The 20,278-nt window shown below is 38.9% G+C and overlaps 1 protein-coding gene across 1 annotated transcript in view; it reads right to left on the bottom strand.

Moving 5' to 3' along the window:
- Positions 1 to 17,605, bottom strand: part of FTSZ2-1 (Tubulin/FtsZ family protein) — a 29,024-nt gene extending 11,419 nt beyond the window's left edge. The window contains exons 1-5 of the mRNA XM_010246602.3: positions 17,414 to 17,605; positions 16,253 to 17,024; positions 14,705 to 15,004; positions 12,034 to 12,124; positions 1,207 to 1,331 (exon numbers count right to left, since the gene is read on the bottom strand). Of these exons, the coding sequence (XP_010244904.1) occupies positions 1,207 to 1,331; positions 12,034 to 12,124; positions 14,705 to 15,004; positions 16,253 to 16,909 (1,173 nt within the window). The 5' untranslated portion in view covers positions 16,910 to 17,024; positions 17,414 to 17,605. The remainder of the gene's footprint in view (positions 1 to 1,206; positions 1,332 to 12,033; positions 12,125 to 14,704; positions 15,005 to 16,252; positions 17,025 to 17,413) is intronic.
- Between the last annotated feature and the right edge of the window lie 2,673 nt (positions 17,606 to 20,278).

Genomic DNA, 20,278 nt, shown 5'->3' with positions numbered 1-20,278 from the left:
AAAAGATCGGCTAATTCCCTAGCTGACGGTTTAGCTAAACAAGGGGCAGAAAGGGACTCATTGTTTTGGGCTAAGTTGTAACTATAGTGTGTTTTCTTTCTTTCTTTTTTTCCTTTTCTTGAGGTTCTTTGTTGCTCTTGGAAGATAAGCGTGTTTGTCTTCCTATTGTAAATATTCTATTGATGAGTTAATGAAAGTGTTATTGATCAAAAAAAAATGCCCACAAATGCATGAAATAACAAAACATATCGAAGTCGACAAACATTTCATTTGTTAGAAGCTTGAAGCTAGGGAAGTCTGCATTCCTGATGTAAACTCTATGGATCAGTTGGGTGGCATTTTCACCAAGGGTGTTTCAGGTACATGACACACGGATATCTGTACCAAGTTGGGGATGATAGATATATACAGCCCAACTTGAGGGGGATGTTAGGAATGTTATTAGGACGTTTTTGGGCTGTTAGTGGGCCTGTTTTATACGTTTTCTATGTTAAGTTGTAATCAGGGTATTCTTGTAATATCCCCTTCTATTTGGATGCCCTAATATATAAGTCAAGTGGGGTGCCGCCCCCAACACTTTTTTTTGGCAATCCACTCTTTCCTGCTCTCTTCTTCTCCTTTCTTTCTTCTTTTCCTTTCCAAAAGGTTTATGCTCCCTTCTGCAGGCTGTGTATGTTTTCTCTTTCTCAATGTGCTCAGAGGTACAGTAATGAGTACATGCCCCCCACCACCTCAATTAGTTTATTATACTTTAATAAGATTTGTTAGGCCACCCCACTTCAGGTAAATTTACAGAGAGAGAGCCTACTACAAGAACATCTAACCAAATAAACACGTTGGAACCACCAAGAGAGAGATAATAAGCAACAAACTGAATATATATATATATGGAAACAAAGCAACAACAGCACAAAAAGTGAAGAAAAAATAGTGGATCCACTCCAGGTAACATTATAAGCTCGACTTCAATTGACTTTTTAATCAGGGTTCCATTATTTTGATAGGTGCATTCTATTGAGATCATTAATGGTTTCCTAAATGAACCCAAGCTTTATGAGACTATAATATGTTTCAATTCCTAAAAGTGGTTTGTGGTCATGCACATTATTGTTCAATCACATTACTGTTGCACAAACAATTATAAAAAGAATGTCACATATAAAGAAAGTTAACAATTACACCAATAGAATAGTTAACAAAGCCCACCTCATACAAAGTTAAATCATTTCCACCTGTGATGTTCCATACTATTCCAGTAGCCCTTTCTATACCAATATCCAGTAAAGGTGATTGGATGGCATTCAATGCAGCATCCCTTGCCCTAGTCTTGCCTGCAAAGAAGACAAGCATCACCAAACCAAAAATGTTTGAAGCATGAAAGAGAGGAAATTTCAATCCTGGCTTGAGTTGCTAGACAAAGAGGAAGGCTTTAGCATATTAAGCACAAAGTTCCTGAAAAATGGCATAGCTATATTGAAAAGTTATTACAAGACACTTGAATAACAATACCGCAGCAAAATATTGTTTCCCCTAATTTATTAGAACATATAACATAGTGGTCCTTTTACAAAGTTGACAACTTCATATAATAACTTTTTACAAAGATCAAATGAAGTTATCTAAATAAAAGATGGTAATTGATAGGGCTACTTCCGTGTAGTATCTTGAACATTTTTCATTTCAGATATTATTTACATCAGTTGCATCTTCAAACTTTTATCATGTTAGTAGATATTGACTAATTAAATTTTTTTTCTTTCTTTTTTTTTTTTTTGAGATCACCTCTCCAAAACCTGTATAGTAGTTTGACATTACAAGTGCTATTAAAGACAACAATATTGTGGCATCTAGTTCTCCGCCATGCATGATGTGAACTATACTAGAACGAATCATCCACTGAAGCCAACAAGCCCATACTTGCACCAGTCATGCTCAAATTTTCCTACCTTATCAACCAAGCTCCAATTTCTATTGACAGGAAGATTATAAGTGACTGAATGTGATTTCAATGTTATGGTGAATAGAAGTAGTGACCTTTTTATTAGAGTACCCACCTAAAGCAAATGTCCTATTTAGAAATCTCTCTTTTTTTTTTATCAGAAACGATAACTTTCATTAGAGATAAATTAAACTGGAATACAGAAGTCAACCCTTATTAGAAAAGGTTGATCCAATAAACATCAAACATTACAGCACTGCCCAATAAAGACTCTCCCTTACAGTCCCTTGTTTTGCTAGGGCGTCAGCAAAACCATTTGCTGATCTCCTTACCCACTTGAACCAACCACCCACCTCCCATGTTATGCTAAGAATTTCCCTTATCAGCTGTCTATATTGCCAAATTCCCAGCTGCCCTGATTGCATCCACCCAATTGCCAACTTGGAGTCTCCCTCTATCTCAATGTGCTGTAGCTCCAATTGATTGGCCAATTTTACACCTTGATGTAGTGCCAAGATTTCCGCTCTTAAGGAATCTCCAACTCCTATTGGACCTGAAAACAGAGCCATTATCTTGCCTTCATTATCTCTAAAAACACCTCCTATACCAGATGGTCCTGGATTACCTATAGAGCTTTCATCAAAGTCCAGTTTCACCCTTTGTTGTGCCGGTGGGGACCAAACTTCCTGTATCATAGCTTTGGAAGTAGTAGTAGATGCCACAATACCCCAATTTCTATAAATGTCTTCAACTGAGAAATCCTTAAAAAGATCACAAGATTTCAACCAATGGATAATCTTAGTAGTTATTCCTTCCACAACCTCTTCCTTGGATCTACAATTGCCTTTGAAGATCCTATTGTTTCTTTCCTCCCACACTGACCACAATACAGCAGCTCTAGTGGCTTTCCACATAATCCTTCCACGAACCGTTGGTTGCCTATAAAAAGTTGAATCAAAGAGGTTCACCAAGCTCGAGGAGGGAGTCCACCTGCAACCAAAGAAAGAAGAGAACCAAGACCGAATAAAGAACATAAAGGGACATGAGATTAGTAAATATGAAATTGTCTCACTAGAACCCAAACAAAGGCAACAAACATGGGGGGAGAGGCACATATTTGGCCTCTTTTTCTGCAATAAATCCAAGGTGTTGATTTTTTGGAGTGCCACTTCCCAGCAAAAGGCCTGAATTTTTTGGGGTACAAGGCTACCCCACACCTCCTTTGAAGGAAAGTTCCCTACAAGGTTAGAGGTCTGAAGCAAAATGTTATAGAAAGAAGAGCAATTGAAAAAAACAGAAGGGGAAGGTTTCCAAATTCTGCTATCTCTACAAGACTGATCAAGAAAGACTTCCCCTAACTGAGTGATCAGATCATCAACCATCCCCAACTCAGAATCCCTTAGACCTCTTCTCAAGCCCAAATCCCAGGAGTTATCAACAAACACTGAAGAGATCACTTTTCTTTTGTTTTCAGACAAGGAGTAAATAGAAGGAAATCTTTTTTTTTTTATGAATAATAATAAGTTTATTGATTCAAAAGCAAATTAGAGTGAGTTCATACATCATCCCAACGAGAGGCGCGAGTTGCAGCCCCTCCTTGAAACTTACAAGTAAACTAGGAAAGAAAAACAAGAATCACAACTGAGCCCAAAATAATTCTTCCCTATTTACCCCTTGCTTAGCTAACACATCTAACAAGGTATTTGCTGATCTCTCCACCCACTGTACAGTGACCAACATATTCCTTGTCAACCAACTAAATTTCTTCACTTCATTCCTGTATCGCCACATAGCCTCTCCAGAATTTTTCAACCAACCCACCACCACTTTGGAATCCCCCTCGATTATTAGGTGTTGTACCCCCAACTGGTTTGCAAATTGGACCCCTTGTACAGCAGCTAAAAGTTCTACCCAGATGGAATTCCCAATTCCCAAGGGACCTGAGTAGAGCAACAAAATCTCTCCCTTCTCATTTCTCAAAGCACCCCCCACTCCGGATAATCCTGGATTACCCATGCTGCTTCTCATTTCTCAAAATCTCTCCCTTCCATCAAAGTTCAACTTTATTGAGCCTTCGGGTGGAGGAGACTAGCTTGTAATTGATTTGTCCTTTAGAGATGAACACCTTGCTACTGCTGACCAATTTCTCCAAATGTCATTAAAGGAGATTTGATGAAAGATTTCCAAGGTCTTCAGCCAATGTATTGCCCTGTTTAACACACAGCCTTTCAAATCTTGGCTGTGTTCCTTTCCTTATCTTGAAAAATTCTGAGATTCCTTTCTTCCCAAAGAGTCCAAGTCAAGGCAGCACGAGCACATCTCCACATAATTCTCCCTATTTTTGTAGGCCAATAAAAGGTAGAATGGTTGAAGAGCATGTGAACTTCTGCTGGTAGACTCCAACTACCCCCAAACAACGAAAGTAGCCAAGCCCAAAGGTCTGCAGAAAAGGGACAAGATACTAATAGATGGTAACAGTCCTCAGCGTGAGCTCTACAGAGGATACACCAATTAGGAGAAATACTGAGAAAAGGTCTTCTCTTTTGTAGGTTGTCTAAAGTGTTTACTTTCCCATGGAAAACTTCCCAACAAAAAGCCATAATTTTGGGGGGAACTGGCCTACACCAAATTTCTTTTGACGGAAAGGGTTGGTGAGTAGAAAGTTGAGAGATGGACTTGAAGAAAGAAGCACAAGTGAAGGTTCCATTGGGTCTAGGAGTCCAAACCCTCTTATCTGGCTTGGAGGGATCCAAACAAACCTGATTAAGACAACCAAGCAAAATAGAAAGAGACTCAATTTCAGCATCCCTAAGTCCTCTACGAAACCCAAAATCCCAAGTAGGATCTAAGGGTGTTCCCAAAGGTGAGACAAATTTTGAAACCACCTCTTTTTTGTACAAAGAAATAGAAAAAAGCGAAGGGAACAAATCCTTTAACGGTGAGTCTCCTACCCAAATATCCTCCCAAAAAAGGACAGAGTTGCCAGAACAAACTTCATACCTGATAAAATTGAGGAATTGAGGAAGGGTGTTGTGAATAGCCTTCCAAGGAGCTGCTAGGTTAGCTTGCCTCGATACACCAGCATCCCATCCATTCTCTGACCTCCCATGAATGCTTCCCACCACCTCATGCCACAATCTCTCTCTTTCCAAAGGCCATCTCCACAACCATTTCCCTAACAGAGCTTGATTCTTTCTAGTTACCCTCCCAATTCCCAAACCCCCCTCTTCTTTACTTCTGCACACACTTTCCCAATTAACCAAGTGATCCTTTTTTCCTTGTCCCGGCTCCCATAAGAAGTCTCTCATCAACTTCTCCAGTTTCCTAGCTTCCCTAACTGGTATCCTAAAGACAGACAAATAATAGGTAGGTAAGTTAGCCAAGGTAGCTCTTATTAGGGTAATTCTCCCTCCTAAAGAGATATAGTTCCTCTTCCATGAGACTAATCTCTTCTCAAACTTTTCTAACACTGGGGTCCAAAATCTACTCTCCCTAGGATTTGCCCCTAAAGGAAGCCCTAAATATGACATAGGCCAAGCAGAGGTGGAACACTCAAGACACTCCACAATAGCCTCGACCTCCCCTACCTCCAAATTTATACCTGCTATGCAGCTCTTTTCCAGATTTATTCTCAAATTAGAGACACTTTCAAATCCTTTTATTAGCTCCTTTAGGTTTGCTACCTTTTCACTAAGACCTCCTTCACAAAAAATCATTAGGTCGTTTGCAAACTGAAGGTGGGTGACGGGGACTTGGTGTCTCCCTATTCTCCAACCCCTAATGGCATCTTCGTTGTCAGCCTTAGTAATGATCCTACTAATCACATCAGCTACTAAGGTAAAAAGGAAGGGTGAAAGTGGATCCCCTTGCCTGACACCCCTGCAAGCTGGAAAAAAGTCCCTCACCGTACCATTTACCAGAATAGAGTAGTGACAAGTACTGATACACCCAAAGATCCAACTACACCACTTGTCCCCAAATCCACCATTTCGCATAATCTCTAATAGAAACTCCCAGTCCACCAAATCATAGGCCTTTTCAAGATCCAATTTACAAATGAATCCTTTCTTACTAGACCTTTTCATTTCCTCCACACACTCATTCGCAATTAAGATCTGATCTGTTATTTGTCGCCCTTGAATGAAAGCCCCCTGGGTTTCACTAATGATGGGAGGGAGGACTGTTTTGATCCCCAATGAGAGCATTTTAGCCAGAATTTTATAGATGCTTGTCACCAGACTAATAGGCCTATAATCTTTTGGGTGGTTGGCATCATTCTTCTTAGGTATCAAGACCAAAAAGGTGGCATTAATTCCAAGGCTTATAGTGTGATTGTCTACAAATTCCTTAAAGACTTCAGCTAGATCCTCTTTCAACACCTCCCAATAGTCTTGATAAAAACCCATTGTAAAGCCATCTGGACCCGGAGCCTTGGATCTATCCATTAGAAAGACTGCTTTCTTAATCTCTTCTTCCTCGAAATCCCTTTCCAGCCACCTTGCCACTCCTTCATCAATTCTTGGCCAATCCACCCTTTCCATGACTGTTCTCTCACTCAAAGGCCTTCTATAAATCGATTTGAAATGGTCCACAAATTTTCTGGCTATGTCATCCTGGTTGGTAATCACCTCCTCTCCTATCTCTAGCTTGGTCACAAAATTCTTTCTTCGTCTCCCATTTGCCAAATCATGGAAGAATCTAGTGTTCCCATCGCCTTCCTTAATCCACTTGTGTCTAGATTTTTGTCTCCAACTGATTTCTTCCCTCAATAACACTTCTTCCAAATCCTCTTTTAATTGTCTCCTTAACACTCTGTCCTCCTCGGTCAGCCCATTGTGAGATTCCTTTACATCCAAATTCTCTATTCGAGAGATTAGGCCCAATTTTTGCTCCTCAATTCTACCAACTGATCTCTATTCCACTCTTTTATTTTGGCTCTCAACCTTTTTAATTCTTATGGAACTTGATCCCCTTCCATCTTACCCCCCTCTCCTCCTCGCCCCACCACTCCACTTTTTTCACAAAATCTGGATGGGTAAGCCACATATTTTCGAATCTAAAAGGTTTGGGTCCTATAGAAAAAGACTCAGTTCCTATTTGGATAGGACAGTGATCGGAGGTGACCCTGGGTAACGCCCTAGCAACCAAGTTTTCCAAACTATTCTCCCAGGCAAGGTTAAATAAGAATCTATCCAACTTTGAGCACAAAGGGGTTTCCTGAAGGTTGGACCAAGTGTAACTGGCTTGCAGCAGAGGTATTTCCTTCAGTTCACAATCTTCAATAAAACCATTAAATTTCCTCATGCTTGTTGAGATTACCTGTTGGGGATTACTGGTTTCATCAGGGAATCTAATGACGTTAAAATCCCCACCCAGGCACCAAGGACCATCCCATAGCCCCTTGATTGCATATAGTTCCTCCCACACCTCATTCCTCTCTCTATAGGAATTAGGACCATAAACATTGGTTAAGACCCATACACACCCATTTTCTACATTCTTGCACTTAATGGAAACTAAGAATCTGCCTATCAATTCTTCCAGAACATCCTCCCTCCACAGTGTTACAATCCCCCCTGAGGCTCCCCAAGAAGGAGACGAGCTCCAACCTAAACCTCTAGACCTCCAAAAACTCCTCACCCATCTCCCATCTAATTCCATCAGTTTGGATTCTTGTAACAGCACAATATCAGGTTTTTCCCTTCGGAGTAGGTCTTTGATTGCCCTTCTCTTCCTTGCACTCCCTAACCCTCTCACATTCCAGCTAATAATTTTCATCGAAACAAAATAGCAAAGGAACCCAATAAGAGGCCATATTCTCCTCATTTTAGGCCCTTCCTCCTATCCCCTCTACCACTGAATTCTAAATCCCCCTCAATGTCTGAAATTAGCCTTTCCACTTCAGATCTTTTTTTCTTATTTGTTCCTCTTCCCCCCCCCCCTTCCCAATACAGCAATCATCCTTTTTCTTTCCTCCATCCTTTCCAGCCAATGTTTGAGAAAGAATTTTACCCTGCTCACACTAATTTTGGCTACAGCATCTTTCTACGAGTCCTTCCTTTTTCTTTTGTTCCTCCATCATTGTATAGATCAACTCCCAAATTCTATCCGCCTCCCCCTTACTACTTCCTTCCAACACCCTCTCTCCTCCTTCCACTATCACCCTCTCTCTTGCATCAGATCCTCCTAGATGGGAAGCTGGGATATCTGTTACAGGCATAGCAAACAAGTCAGTACCTAAAACAGAATTGACACTCATACCTGATAGAACGGGGGTAGGACTAGAAACACTGGAAATGACTTGCTGACAGGCAGCAAATGGTTTTAAAGTCTTTCCCCTTTTTGGACAAGGTTGTGAAGTAGACTTTATTTCCAACCCAAACATCTTCCCAAAACAAGACTTTATTTCCAGCCCAAATATCATATTTGAAATAAGGAAGCATAAGAGGCAAAATACCTTGAATAGCTTTCCAAGGAGAACACTAAGAAGCCCTAGGGTCGAGTCCTGCATCCCAGCCATTATCTACCAATCCATGAATACTAACAATCACTCTAGACCAAAGTCTGTCATGTTCCATCAGTAGTCTCCAAATCCATTTCCCCAGCAAAGTCGTGTTTCTTAATCTTATATTTCCTTTCCTAACCTAAGGCCTCCATCATCCCTACTCATAGAAACCACCTCCCACTTCACCAAGTAATCCTTCTTAGTATCCCCTGGTTCCCACAAGAAATCCTTCATTATCTTCTCTAACCGGTTAGCTACTTTCATTGGTACTCTAAAGGTAGACAGGAAATAAACTAGCAGGTTGGCCAAGGTTGACTTGATTAAGGCTATCCTACCCCCTAAAGAAATGTAATTCCTCTTCCAATTTGCTAACCTCTTGGAGAATCTTTCAATTACAGGGTACCAAAAACTCTCAACCATTGGGTTCCCTCCCAGTGGTAACCCCAAATATTGTAAAGGCCAGCCCCCCACTTCACACCCCAAAATCCTAGCTAGGAAATCCACCTCCTCTCCCCCTAAATTGAGCCCCTACCACACAACTTTTTCCCCAGTTCACTTTAAGATTGAACTTCCTTTCAAATTGAAGCACTAGACTCTTTAAGTTCCGTAATTCCCCTTCCTCCCCGTCAAAAAACAAGATGATGTCATCTGCAAATTGTAAGTGTGTGACCACCACCTCCTCCCTACCAATCCTCCAACCTCTTATCAAATTGTTAGCATCAGCCCTTGAAATCATGGCACTCAACACATCAGCTACTAGGGTAAAGAGGAATGGGGACAATGGATCTCCTTGCCTAATACCCCTCTTTGCAGGAAAGAAACCCCTAGCTACACCATTCACCAATATTGAGAAATGACATGAAGAAATGCATCCATTTACCCAACTGCACCATCTCTCCCCAAACCCTCTCCGCTTGAGAACCTCTGGTAAAAAATCCCAGTCCACCATGTCATATGCCTTTTCAAGATCCAATTTGCAAACCAACCCCTTTTCCTTTCTCCTCCTCTTCACCTCAACACATTCATTGGCAATAAGTATTTGATCTACAGTTTGTCTTCCTTCTACAAAGGCCCCTTGATACAATGAAATTAGAGATGGGAGGATCTTTTTTAATCTTAGTGCTAGGACCTTAGAGATGATCTTATACATGCTTCCCACCAGGCTTATAGGTCTGAAATCCTTTAGTTGGAGAGCGTCCTTCTTCTTAGGAACCAAGGCAATAAAAGTTGCATTTGCTCCCGAGTTAGATTTGCCTCTCTCATAGAACTCTTCAAGAACCTCCAACAAATCCTCTCTAATTATCTCCCAACAATCTTGATAGAAGGCCATCGAAAAACCATCAGGCCCAGGAGCTTTAGATCGATCCATGGAGAAGATTGCATTCCAAAGATTCCAATAAGACACTATCTTCCACCCTCCACTCCAGGTCCTCTAAGCTCTCACTAGGTCTCCCTAGGTTGTCATACAATAATTTGAAGTGATTAACCAAAGCTTGAGCTATATCATCTTCCTTTGTCAGCAATTGCCCATCCCACTCCAATTTTGAAACAAAATTCTTCCTTCTCCTCCCATTTGCCAACGAATGAAAAAACCTTGTATTGATGTCCCCTTCCTTTAGCCATTTGCACCTAGATTTTTGCCTCCAACTTATCCCCTCCTTCCTAAGAAGATCTTCCAATTACTGTTTCAAATTCCATCTTTCCACCCTACCCTCTTCCCCCAGCCTTCTCTCAGCTTCTAGTCCATCTAGCTCCTGCACTCTCTAACTGATTTCCACTTTCCTTTGCTCTAATCTACCAAAAACCTCTTTGTTCCAAATCTTGAGTCTAGCAAACCTATTTAGAAATCTCACTACTCTTAAATAGTGGTAGAAAAGCACCATATAAATATGCTCCAAGCATGCTTGTTGATTTGAATCAATTATAAAGTCACTCACAGAATGAATTAACAGGATTCTCCAAGCCAAAGGAAAAACGGGAAAACTTTGAAAACATGAATCTTCTAGAACTGCAGGCATGGAAGAACGTTCCTCAGACCCTAGAAGTCAGATCTCTAGATGAAAGAGCAATATCTTTCTTACTCAATTCCTGCTAATATCCCCAAACACAAGGAAAGCTGAAGAGTTCTATGGAGTGTTTGGTATGACCAGAATTCTAGAATTATTTTTGAAAAAAAAAAGTCATGTCAGGATACAGGAAATATTATAGGCCTCTTTTTGATAGAGATAGCACATTGAGTGAAACTAGTTGAGAGTTTAGAGGAGTTCTAATTAATTCAATCTCAAAAAGGTGGTATGCAATGGCTAGCTTTTCTCTTCGGACAAACTATATCTAAGCCATGGGCAGTGCCTGAACAAAGACATTAAACTGAATTTTGACAACAGCACTCTTGGGATCCCTGGACAATCAGGAGTAGAGTGGACTTTTAGAGACAATGATAGCAATATGTTGCTGAGCAATTCAGGCCCAGCTGGAATAAAAAAAAATCTTTAAGGGTAGAACTGTTAGCACTTCTTCAAGAGCTTAAGAGCTGAAATTAGCATGTATAGAGGCTAGAGACATTTTTCCATTTAAGGAGTTGTCAAGTAGTGATTAGCTATCAAACTATATCTAAGCCATGGGCAGTGCCTGAACGAAGACATTAAACTGAATTTTGACAACAGCACTCTTGGGATCCCTGGACAATCAGGAGCAGAGTGGACTTTTAGAGACAATGATAGCAATATGTTGCTGAGCAATTCAGGCCCAGCTGGAATAAAAAAAATCTTTAAGGGTAGAACTGTTAGCACTTCTTCAAGAGCTTAAGAACTGAAATTAGCATGTATAGAGGCTAGAGACATTTTTCCATTTAAGGAGTTGTCAAGTAGTGATTAGCTATCAAGGCAAGGAACAGGAAGAGAACAATTGTACTGGGGTCAGGTCTTTCAAGGGGAGCTGTAACTGTAATATGAAACGCAGTTAGCTACAGCTATCTGCCTCTTTGGAAGGCAATGCTTCAGAATTGTACTAAAAGATTCTTTAAAGTAAGAAATGGTTTTGACAGTTATCTATCAAAATATTAGTGATTAGCACAACTCCCAGGAAAGCTAGAGGACCTTGGTGTCTTAGATCTCAAATTAAATAAGACAAAACTTTTTCTTCCAATTTGAACTGCTTGTTCAGTTGGATACCAAATTACCAATCCAGAGGTCTGCTAAGTGCAAAGAGCCTAGTAGTTTAGTTGTGATCGGAGTCAACAAGACAGAAATACTCCTCCTCCCTCCCTCTCTGTTATATATCTCTTTTTTTTTCATTCCAATTTAATCTTGGGAGTTCACCTGAACTAATCAAAGGAATCGAATGTTAGGGGAAGGTAAAATTACATATCTACCCTCCAATACTTAATAACTAAATATCACCACACTGATCAAAAGAAGAAAAAGAGTTTTTTTTTCCTTTCTTTCTTTGCTTCCATGTAATACAAATTACAAACTCAAAAAGATAAGGGGATCACGGGAAAAACTCCCAAACACATGAGATCAACTCATTGCATGTTTACAAAAAAAAAAAAAAAACTTAACATTCACAGACAAAAAAGGCCGAGAAATACCTGTTGCAGTTCCTATCCCCATCAGTGAAGAACCTGCATTTGCCATGATAGCACGCACATCAGCAAAATCAACATTAACCAGACCTGGAACCTGCAATTTAAGGAACCCACCATCAAGAATAAAATTAACTACCAGAAGCTTTACATGACAGCTAAATAAATACAAGTAAAGGGAGAACAAAGAACTATGGAGTCATGGCAAGAAAATTCCCAACAAAAACCGTTACCTGATTGTACATCATCTCATGTACTCTTCCTTTCTCTTTAAAGTTACTCTTTCTCTCAATTATCAAAAAAAAAAAAAAAAACTTACTCTTTCTCTCTAAAATAGTCCAAAGGATTGGGATAAATTAGGTAATTATTCATTTTTCTCTTTTTTATTCTTTTTTTACCAACATCAATAAAGAGAATTTTATTAGAAAGTAGGATCAAAACCAGGTTTCTAGTCAAGATCCCAGCAAACAATAAGAAGGCCCCTAAATGGGGAGAAACAGAAACACTAATACAAACCCAGCCCTGTGCCAGTAAAGAAATATCCCAGTATGAATAGCCTATCTGAACCAAGTGGCTGATGGGTTAGCTAAACATGGGTTGGAAAGGGATATCATGTGTAGTGCTAATACAATGCCTTACTAATTGATTTGGGCTCTTCTTTCTTTTTGTGTTCTCAAGGCCTTTGTACACCCTCTCATGTACATCCTTCCTCTTTGGTTTAATACAAGTTATCTTTCTACACAAAACAAAAAAGGACTCCTATACTTGATTGCCCTGGAGTGCCAATAAGCATTCATAAAAGATGAGTTTGATGGTGTTCCTAACAGGATGGACCCATATAGGAACAATATCCTCTCTAGCTGGAGAGGACCAAGCAGCATAGTACTAGTCCCTAAACACGGAGTCAAATTGAAGTTGGTATTTGGTTTATGGATCTTCAAGATAGATTTCACTTCCTTGCATATACACCACATGCATGTATGCAAGATTTGAGTATCATCCTTGTGGCCTGCCAAATAGGTAGGCCAGATGTATTCATCAGAGATTTCCAATATAAGCACAACCGATATGGCTCAAATTATTCGCCTATCAAGATTTGACACGTGGTGCTGGTTTCCAGGCATGAACCATTAAGGCACCTCACCTCGGACCGTGACCTTAGTCTCAATGACTTAACTTTTTCTCCTCTGAACAAGCCAATGCACCCACAGTGAGTGATTACCTCTTCTGAAGAGGTCAGTGGAGTTCTACAGCCAATCACACGTACCTACTCGGTTATCAAGGATACTGAGCTAAGATGTTCAAGTGGCAGTGGGCAGTCAATCAAAGCACCACTTGGCAGTCTGAAGCAACCGGATAGTTACAACGTGGCCGTGCTGTCTTGACTGTTGGCGCACTTGTAGAAGAAGTGGGCCCCACTCTGATCAACGTATACTTAATGTGTCAATTCTCAGCAGGACAGGTGGTCCGAGGTTCCAAATACGTATGTGATTTGTCAACTCCGGAACTCAGGCACTCTTCATATAAATAGGTAAGCACCCCTTCGTTTAAATACTTTAGACACACCAAACACTTGCTCCTCACACATCTTGGTTTATCACACCTCATCCTCTTTTGTTCCTGATTTACATTGAGCTCTTCAGCTCGTTGCTCCTATCCACTAGTATTAACTTGACTGTCAGAGTCCTACCCCCAGGATATCACCCCAGGGCCTCTGACATTTGATTGTTCTGCAGGAATTCATCCTGCCCAAGGTATTCTATTGTCTGAAGCTCAGGAAAGCCAAAGTGATGTTCTGCCCTGTTTATTGGACAGCATCAACAACCATTCAGAATTCAGGAAATTTGCATGCAAAATGCAGATGGATAGGCACATCAGCTGTCTTGTTCATATTGTTAGAAGTTACAGTGTTCATATTCAGTTACCCAAACTTTGTTCGTACCGTTAGAAGTGTAGGCTGACTTTGTAACAACAATAACATAACACGTCTTGGTACAGATGTTAAAGTCATGAACTTTGTGACTTCTGAAAATGACTGCATGACATCTCTGAGTTCAGAACTTGTCAGGTACATGGCCACAGAAAGATATCAGATAAAAATTTAGTCCCATTATAACACCAGGGATCCTTGTGCAGATGAGGAATCCATTTGGCTCCACCAAAAGGCAATTTAATAACTTAGAATACAAGAATAAGATAGGAAATTTCCTCCATTTACCTTGTAACTCATTTGAAATGAAGATTTGGAGTTGAACTTTTATACCTAAGTCCATCAAATCCTAAAAGATTAAATTATCCTTTTCTTTCATTGACTAACTAATCAGTCCACAACTCCACAATTTTGCTTAGCCAGAATGTTAGGAGGGGATCAATTACGTCAACCATGGAATCTTGTGCAAGATCATCCCATGTTACTAGTGGTTCAATTTTGTGATGCTTATATATATATAAAGAGGTTGGCACTATTATTTTCTCATCAACCTCAAGGGTGACATTAATTGCTTTTTTTTTATTGCTTTTTGTTGATTCTTAGTTCTTACAGCTTGCCTTAATAGAAAGTACTTCAGTTTAGAAAAATTATTGAATTTACATCTATTTTAATTAGTTTACCATAAAAACCCATGGATGAAGGGTAGAGTCATTGTAAAAAGTTTCTTAAGGCATTCAAATTTCATACCGTAATTATATCAGAGATACCACGAACACCTTGTCGAAGGATATCATCAGCCAAATTAAATGCTTCAGTTACAGGAGTAGATTGAGAAACGGCAGTCAATAATTTGTCATTAGGAATAACAATCAGTGTGTCAACATTGTCTCTCAAAGCTGCAATTCCTTCCTGTGCTTGAACTGCTCGTCTCCGCCCCTCAAATGAGAAAGGGGTTGTAACAATTCCCACAGTCAAAATACCCATTGACTTGGCAATTCCTGCAATTACCGGGGCGCCACCTGTGCCAGTTCCCCCACCCATTCCAGCCTGTATGTAAAAGTTTCATCATTTTAAGGAAAGAAACCTAGAATAATACAGGATAAAGAAATTGAGCAGCCCGTGCATCATTGCATATGAGACAGATTTTGACCATCACTAACTAAGCATATTCTAAAGGGGAAAAGAAGATGTAAAACAATCATAGCTTACAGATAACCAACCTAATGTTCAACAAGAACAGTATGCAGAACTGTCTAATCTTACATAGAACAGAAATAGATATAAATGATAAAGAATCAGAACCCACCAAACAAAACATGAAATTTCACATCCTGCATATGCCAATATAAAGCATCCAGATTGCTGATCAAAAAGGAAAAAAAAAAAAAAAAAAAAACATAAAGCATCCAGATATATAATCAGTAAATCATATTGCAATATTTAAGCTATAATTATTTGTATCACATATTATCCATGTAATATGATTTTTCCCATATACCAGTCTCCATAAGGATAGTACAAAAAAGTTCATGGTAGATTTATGTTAGGTGTGAATTCACCAAAACCAAGCCCAGATATAAAGTACTCAAACCCACAAGTGCTGACAGAATCTGAGGCATGCCAATGTTGGTATTTCGTATGGTTAGAGAACTTTTTCTTGTAATGGCAACCCTATGCATCATAGTCCAACAAACTAACATGTAGCACCAACCAGTTCTGAACATAAAGCTACACTGAAGATGCAATCTACACAAGTATCTGAATTTAATTCTACATTCAATATGTAGTTCTGGTGTCATCAAAGGTGTCAAAGATGTGGAATCAACTAAAAGATCATAGAGGAGTATGTCAGGATAGATAAAAATTAATGAAAAGAGCATATATGATGGATTTCAGGCAATCACACCTCACATCCATATGCCTTACAAAGTACCTGGCCTATGACATTGTCAGGAACCTCTCGGATTAATGTAACATTTTCCCCAAAGCATCAATCCCATATTTCACAACTCTGGCTCAAGAAAAGAATCCTATTTTTCATCAAGGCTTGATGTTATTCCCCATCAGAGGTGACAAGTTGACTGAAAAGCCACCTTAATGTGCCAATGGGTCATGTTTACAGAATACAGGATTTGGGCTTAGGTTTATAGTTATTGATAACAAACCATGTATAGGTTTCCCTGTCTTTCCCTATCTTTTCCTTCAAACCAAACATAGCCTAAGTTCATCATATATATTCCCAAGTCCATCCTATATATGAAATAGTCAAGAGGGTGAATCCAAGTAGAAGCCTACCGTAACAAAAACCATGTCAGAACCATAGAGGGCCTCCTCTATTGCTTCTTTGCTCTCCTTGGCAGCATTCATGCCAATATCTGGATTGCCACCGGCACCAAGACCCCTAGTTAGCTCTTTACCTATTTGCAAGCGGTTCTCAGGAAACACGGGCGACATTCTCATGGCTTGAACATCTGTATTAACTACCCAGAACTCCACACCCTTCATGGCACTCTCAATCATTCTATTAACGGCATTTGACCCGCCGCCTCCAACACCAATGACTTTGATTTTAGCTTCATTATAATTATTTGAAGCAGGCAAATCAACTAAGCTCTCAGTGACATTGACACCTGCGCTTTCCTTTCTCGGACTCGTTACTGCGTCGCTTCCCTCACCTCCTCTTAGCATCGAGACTTCGGGGTGTAGACTCAAGAAAGGATCTCTACTGTTGTATGGACTTGAGTTGTGGGAATTGGCCAAACATCTAAAATGAGGCAAATTTGAAGCAATCCTCTGGCTGTGACCAAAAAATCCATTCTTCCCATCAAACACCTTCAGGGAACTGATTTTACCTACACGATTCTTCATCGGGACTCTTCCTCCAAGAACAGATAAGACTCCCACTGAATTTCGAGTGTCGGAAGACGGAAAACATGCTAAATGAGTTGTCATCTTTAATGGTAAAATCCAAAATCTCGGAGACTATAATAAGTAGGACGGCTTCCGGAGACTAGAGAATGAAATCCCCCAAAGTCAGTAATTCCATTCCGAAGGTTTCTTCAGTGACCTGTCCATAATAACGATAGATAAATAAATAAAACGAATAAAAATACCCAACTAAATTACAACACGTTATTTTCAAAAATAAAAAACAACACGTTAATCACGGAAACTGTTAAAAGATCAGAGTGAAATCATAAAACTCGGTGATTTCTTCCAGTAGAGGTTAATGCAGAATCTTGTAGTTAGAAATGCCTAAAAGTACGTACTTCTAGTGAAAAAAAGCTTGGGTTCCTTGAAAACCTGAAGCTCCAGGAGGAGTTTACGAAAAACATGAGGGAAGTGCAGAAAGCAAAACAAGCAACAATTACGAAAAACACAGAACCATCATCCCTGAAATTAACCAACAGAGAAATGGGAAGAAACGAAACCGGTTTTTCGGGAAGAGAGAGAGACCTGAGCAAGTTACGGTATTCCAGGAAATGGTGACAGAGATTCTCGCCACTGAGAAGAGAGTCGAAAAGCTGATTGTTTTACAACTTCTGTGTTCTACTTTTCCTTTGGGGTTTTGGGCTGAGAGAAATGAAATCTCTGTCACAAAAATCTCTAGAGGGTGAGTGTTTTGGACTTTCGGGAAGGAAGTAGCTTGACTGACAAGGGACAGATCACATGTAGGCATAGATGTGTAAAACGGGCCGGGCGGGCATAGATGTGTAAATCGGGTTAGACTTTTTTTTTACTTTTTTTTTGTTTCTTTATTAGGTAAAACTAAAATATTTAATTTTTCTTTAAGAATTATTTGAAAAAATAAGAAATCTATTAAAGAAATGAAAAAAAAAATACTTAACCAAATAAAAAGTCAAAGAGGCAAATACTAATAACAAATTGGAAGAAAAATATAAATTTTATTTCATTTAAATTTGAATGATACAAAGCATACAATGGTTTGATTAATGAAATATGAAAATTGGAAAATAGAATAAATTAATAAAATATAAAAAATACAATATAGTTATAAACTGAAAATAAAAAGTACATTATTAAAAAATATCAAATAAATTAAATAAAACTAAAACAAACTTTACAATAATTAGAAAAAATGTTATACAACTATTGAGTATACAAAAAATATTAACTTCATCATTTTCTCCTATTGTTCTCGACTTTGATCATTGTAGAAATTGAAAATGGTGGAGGATATGGCTATTTATAGGAATTGTTGAATTGGTGTGATGGGAATGGCAAATGATAGGGCTATTTATAGGAATTGAAAATAATTCAATTGCCCAAAAATACCCTTAAAACTAGCCATTTTTTATTTGTTATGAGAGGTATTTTGGTCATTGTAAAGTTACTTATCACTTTACCCAAAATACTCCTCCAAACTAGCTGTTATATAGTTGTTGGGGCATTTGTGTTGTTCTATTTCCCCACCAAAACCAAAATACATAAATACCCCCTATATAGTTGCTTATAGTTGTTGGGGGGTATTTCTATAAAAAAACATCTTATGTAAATACAGGCTTGTGGGCCATGCCATGATGGACTGTGCCACGTGCCATGTGCCATGTTGCGGGCTAGGTTGTGTCAGCATGTGGGTCGCAGGCGGCACAGCACGCATAGTCATGTTGTGTCATGCTGGCCCATGGACCTAGAACCCTAGGCCCAGCACAACCCCGACCATCGTGTCATGCCAAGCCAAGCCGGGCCAAACCGCAGGCAGCACGAGTGCACGACCTGATTTACCTCTAGGTAGGTAATAGGCTCCGGATGGAGCTAGAAACAGATTGGATCGAATTTACTAAAGGGTTAGATTAAAATTTGATTCATTTATTTCCATATTCGATTCGAATCTTACCCAATGGATTTATACCAGATTTGAATAGATTTTGAATTGCAATCAGATACAAAATGCCATTAGAAAAAAGATTAAAAATAATCAAAATATTAAGATTATTAATAAAATGAATTAAAAATAACTTTACTATTATGTATTATGAATAAAATATATTGAAAAAAATTAATTAATATACCAAAAATTAAGATAATGGTGCACTAGCTAAAGAATTGTACTCTAAAGCATTCTAATTCAATGAAATTCACCATTGGCTTTACAAAAAAAACAAAAAAGAAAATAACGTTTATAAAACTTGACAGTTAAGATACCAAAAGCATGGTAACTAGTATCACAAAGTGATAGTTAGGGATGGCAACAGGGCATGTTTGGGGAGGGTCTTGTAAATTTTAGATCTTACTTGTCTCTCTAAACCTCCCAACCTGTACCCACCCCAAAACCGGGTTGGATTTTCAAAACACAAACTTTCCCTGCACATGATAGTGCAAAACCCTACCTTATATGCATTTGAGGGTGGGGTAGGTGGGTTTGGTTCAGATCATCTAATTTCCTATTATTTCATGTCATATACAAGCAATAAACAAGTAACATGAATAAACATTAAAATTTCTAATTATTTGATTAAAGTATGTTAAAAACATATAAACTATCAATTATCCTTCACATAAAATTCAAAAGTTCATAAAAGTACTATTTGAGCCCATATAATGCATCTATTTTGTTAAATAAAACTAAAATAGAAGCAACCCTTTAACGTTCCTTAGCTTTTCATGTTCAAGAAAATATTGACAAATTTTAAGAAGAGACCCATGCAATGCATGTGTGTAGGACAGTTGGAGAGAAATGATGACCACTTGAGGTAGGGTTTGAGAGAGAGAAATGGAGGAGTTAGAGAAAAAAACCAGGAAAAGGAGTAGAGAGGGTGTAAAGTAGAGTTGCTGACCTAGGAGAGAGGGTTCTAAAGGGAAAAGGGAGGAAGAAGAGGAAAAGAGAATCCATGGAAGGAGAAATGGAACAAGGGGAGGGTGGGTGACACGGATCGCATTATATACATTCAATGATCATACAGTTTCGGTAAATTATTCTTCAACTATCAGTAATTTCACTAAATTACTGTTAAATCAGAATTATAAAATCACAAAATTTTAGAATCAGAAATTTAAATTAGTGAAAGCACAATCCAACTCCAAGGAGAAAAACTTATTTTAAACCCTCTATTTATTTTTAGTAATCCAGACCAAGGTTCAAAGGTCCGTATTGACCGATACGTATCGTATCGGGAGAATCCTGATACGTCTCTACAAAGGGTGTATCAGGGTTCTGACCAGTTCAGGGGGTAGAGGAGCCTTAATCCAACCCAGCTGAACTGGTTTTGAAAAAAAAAAAAAAGTAAAAAAAGGACCGATACACCCCTACCAGCATATCGATATTTAGAACCTTGATCCAGACCATAATATATATAAATA

This window comes from Nelumbo nucifera, chromosome 6, assembly GCF_055504915.1.
Source record: "Nelumbo nucifera cultivar China Antique chromosome 6, China Antique-T2T, whole genome shotgun sequence".
NCBI lineage: Eukaryota > Viridiplantae > Streptophyta > Magnoliopsida > Proteales > Nelumbonaceae > Nelumbo > Nelumbo nucifera.
Note: the sequence above shows the minus strand (reverse complement) of the source record. Positions and strands in the feature narration are given on the sequence as shown.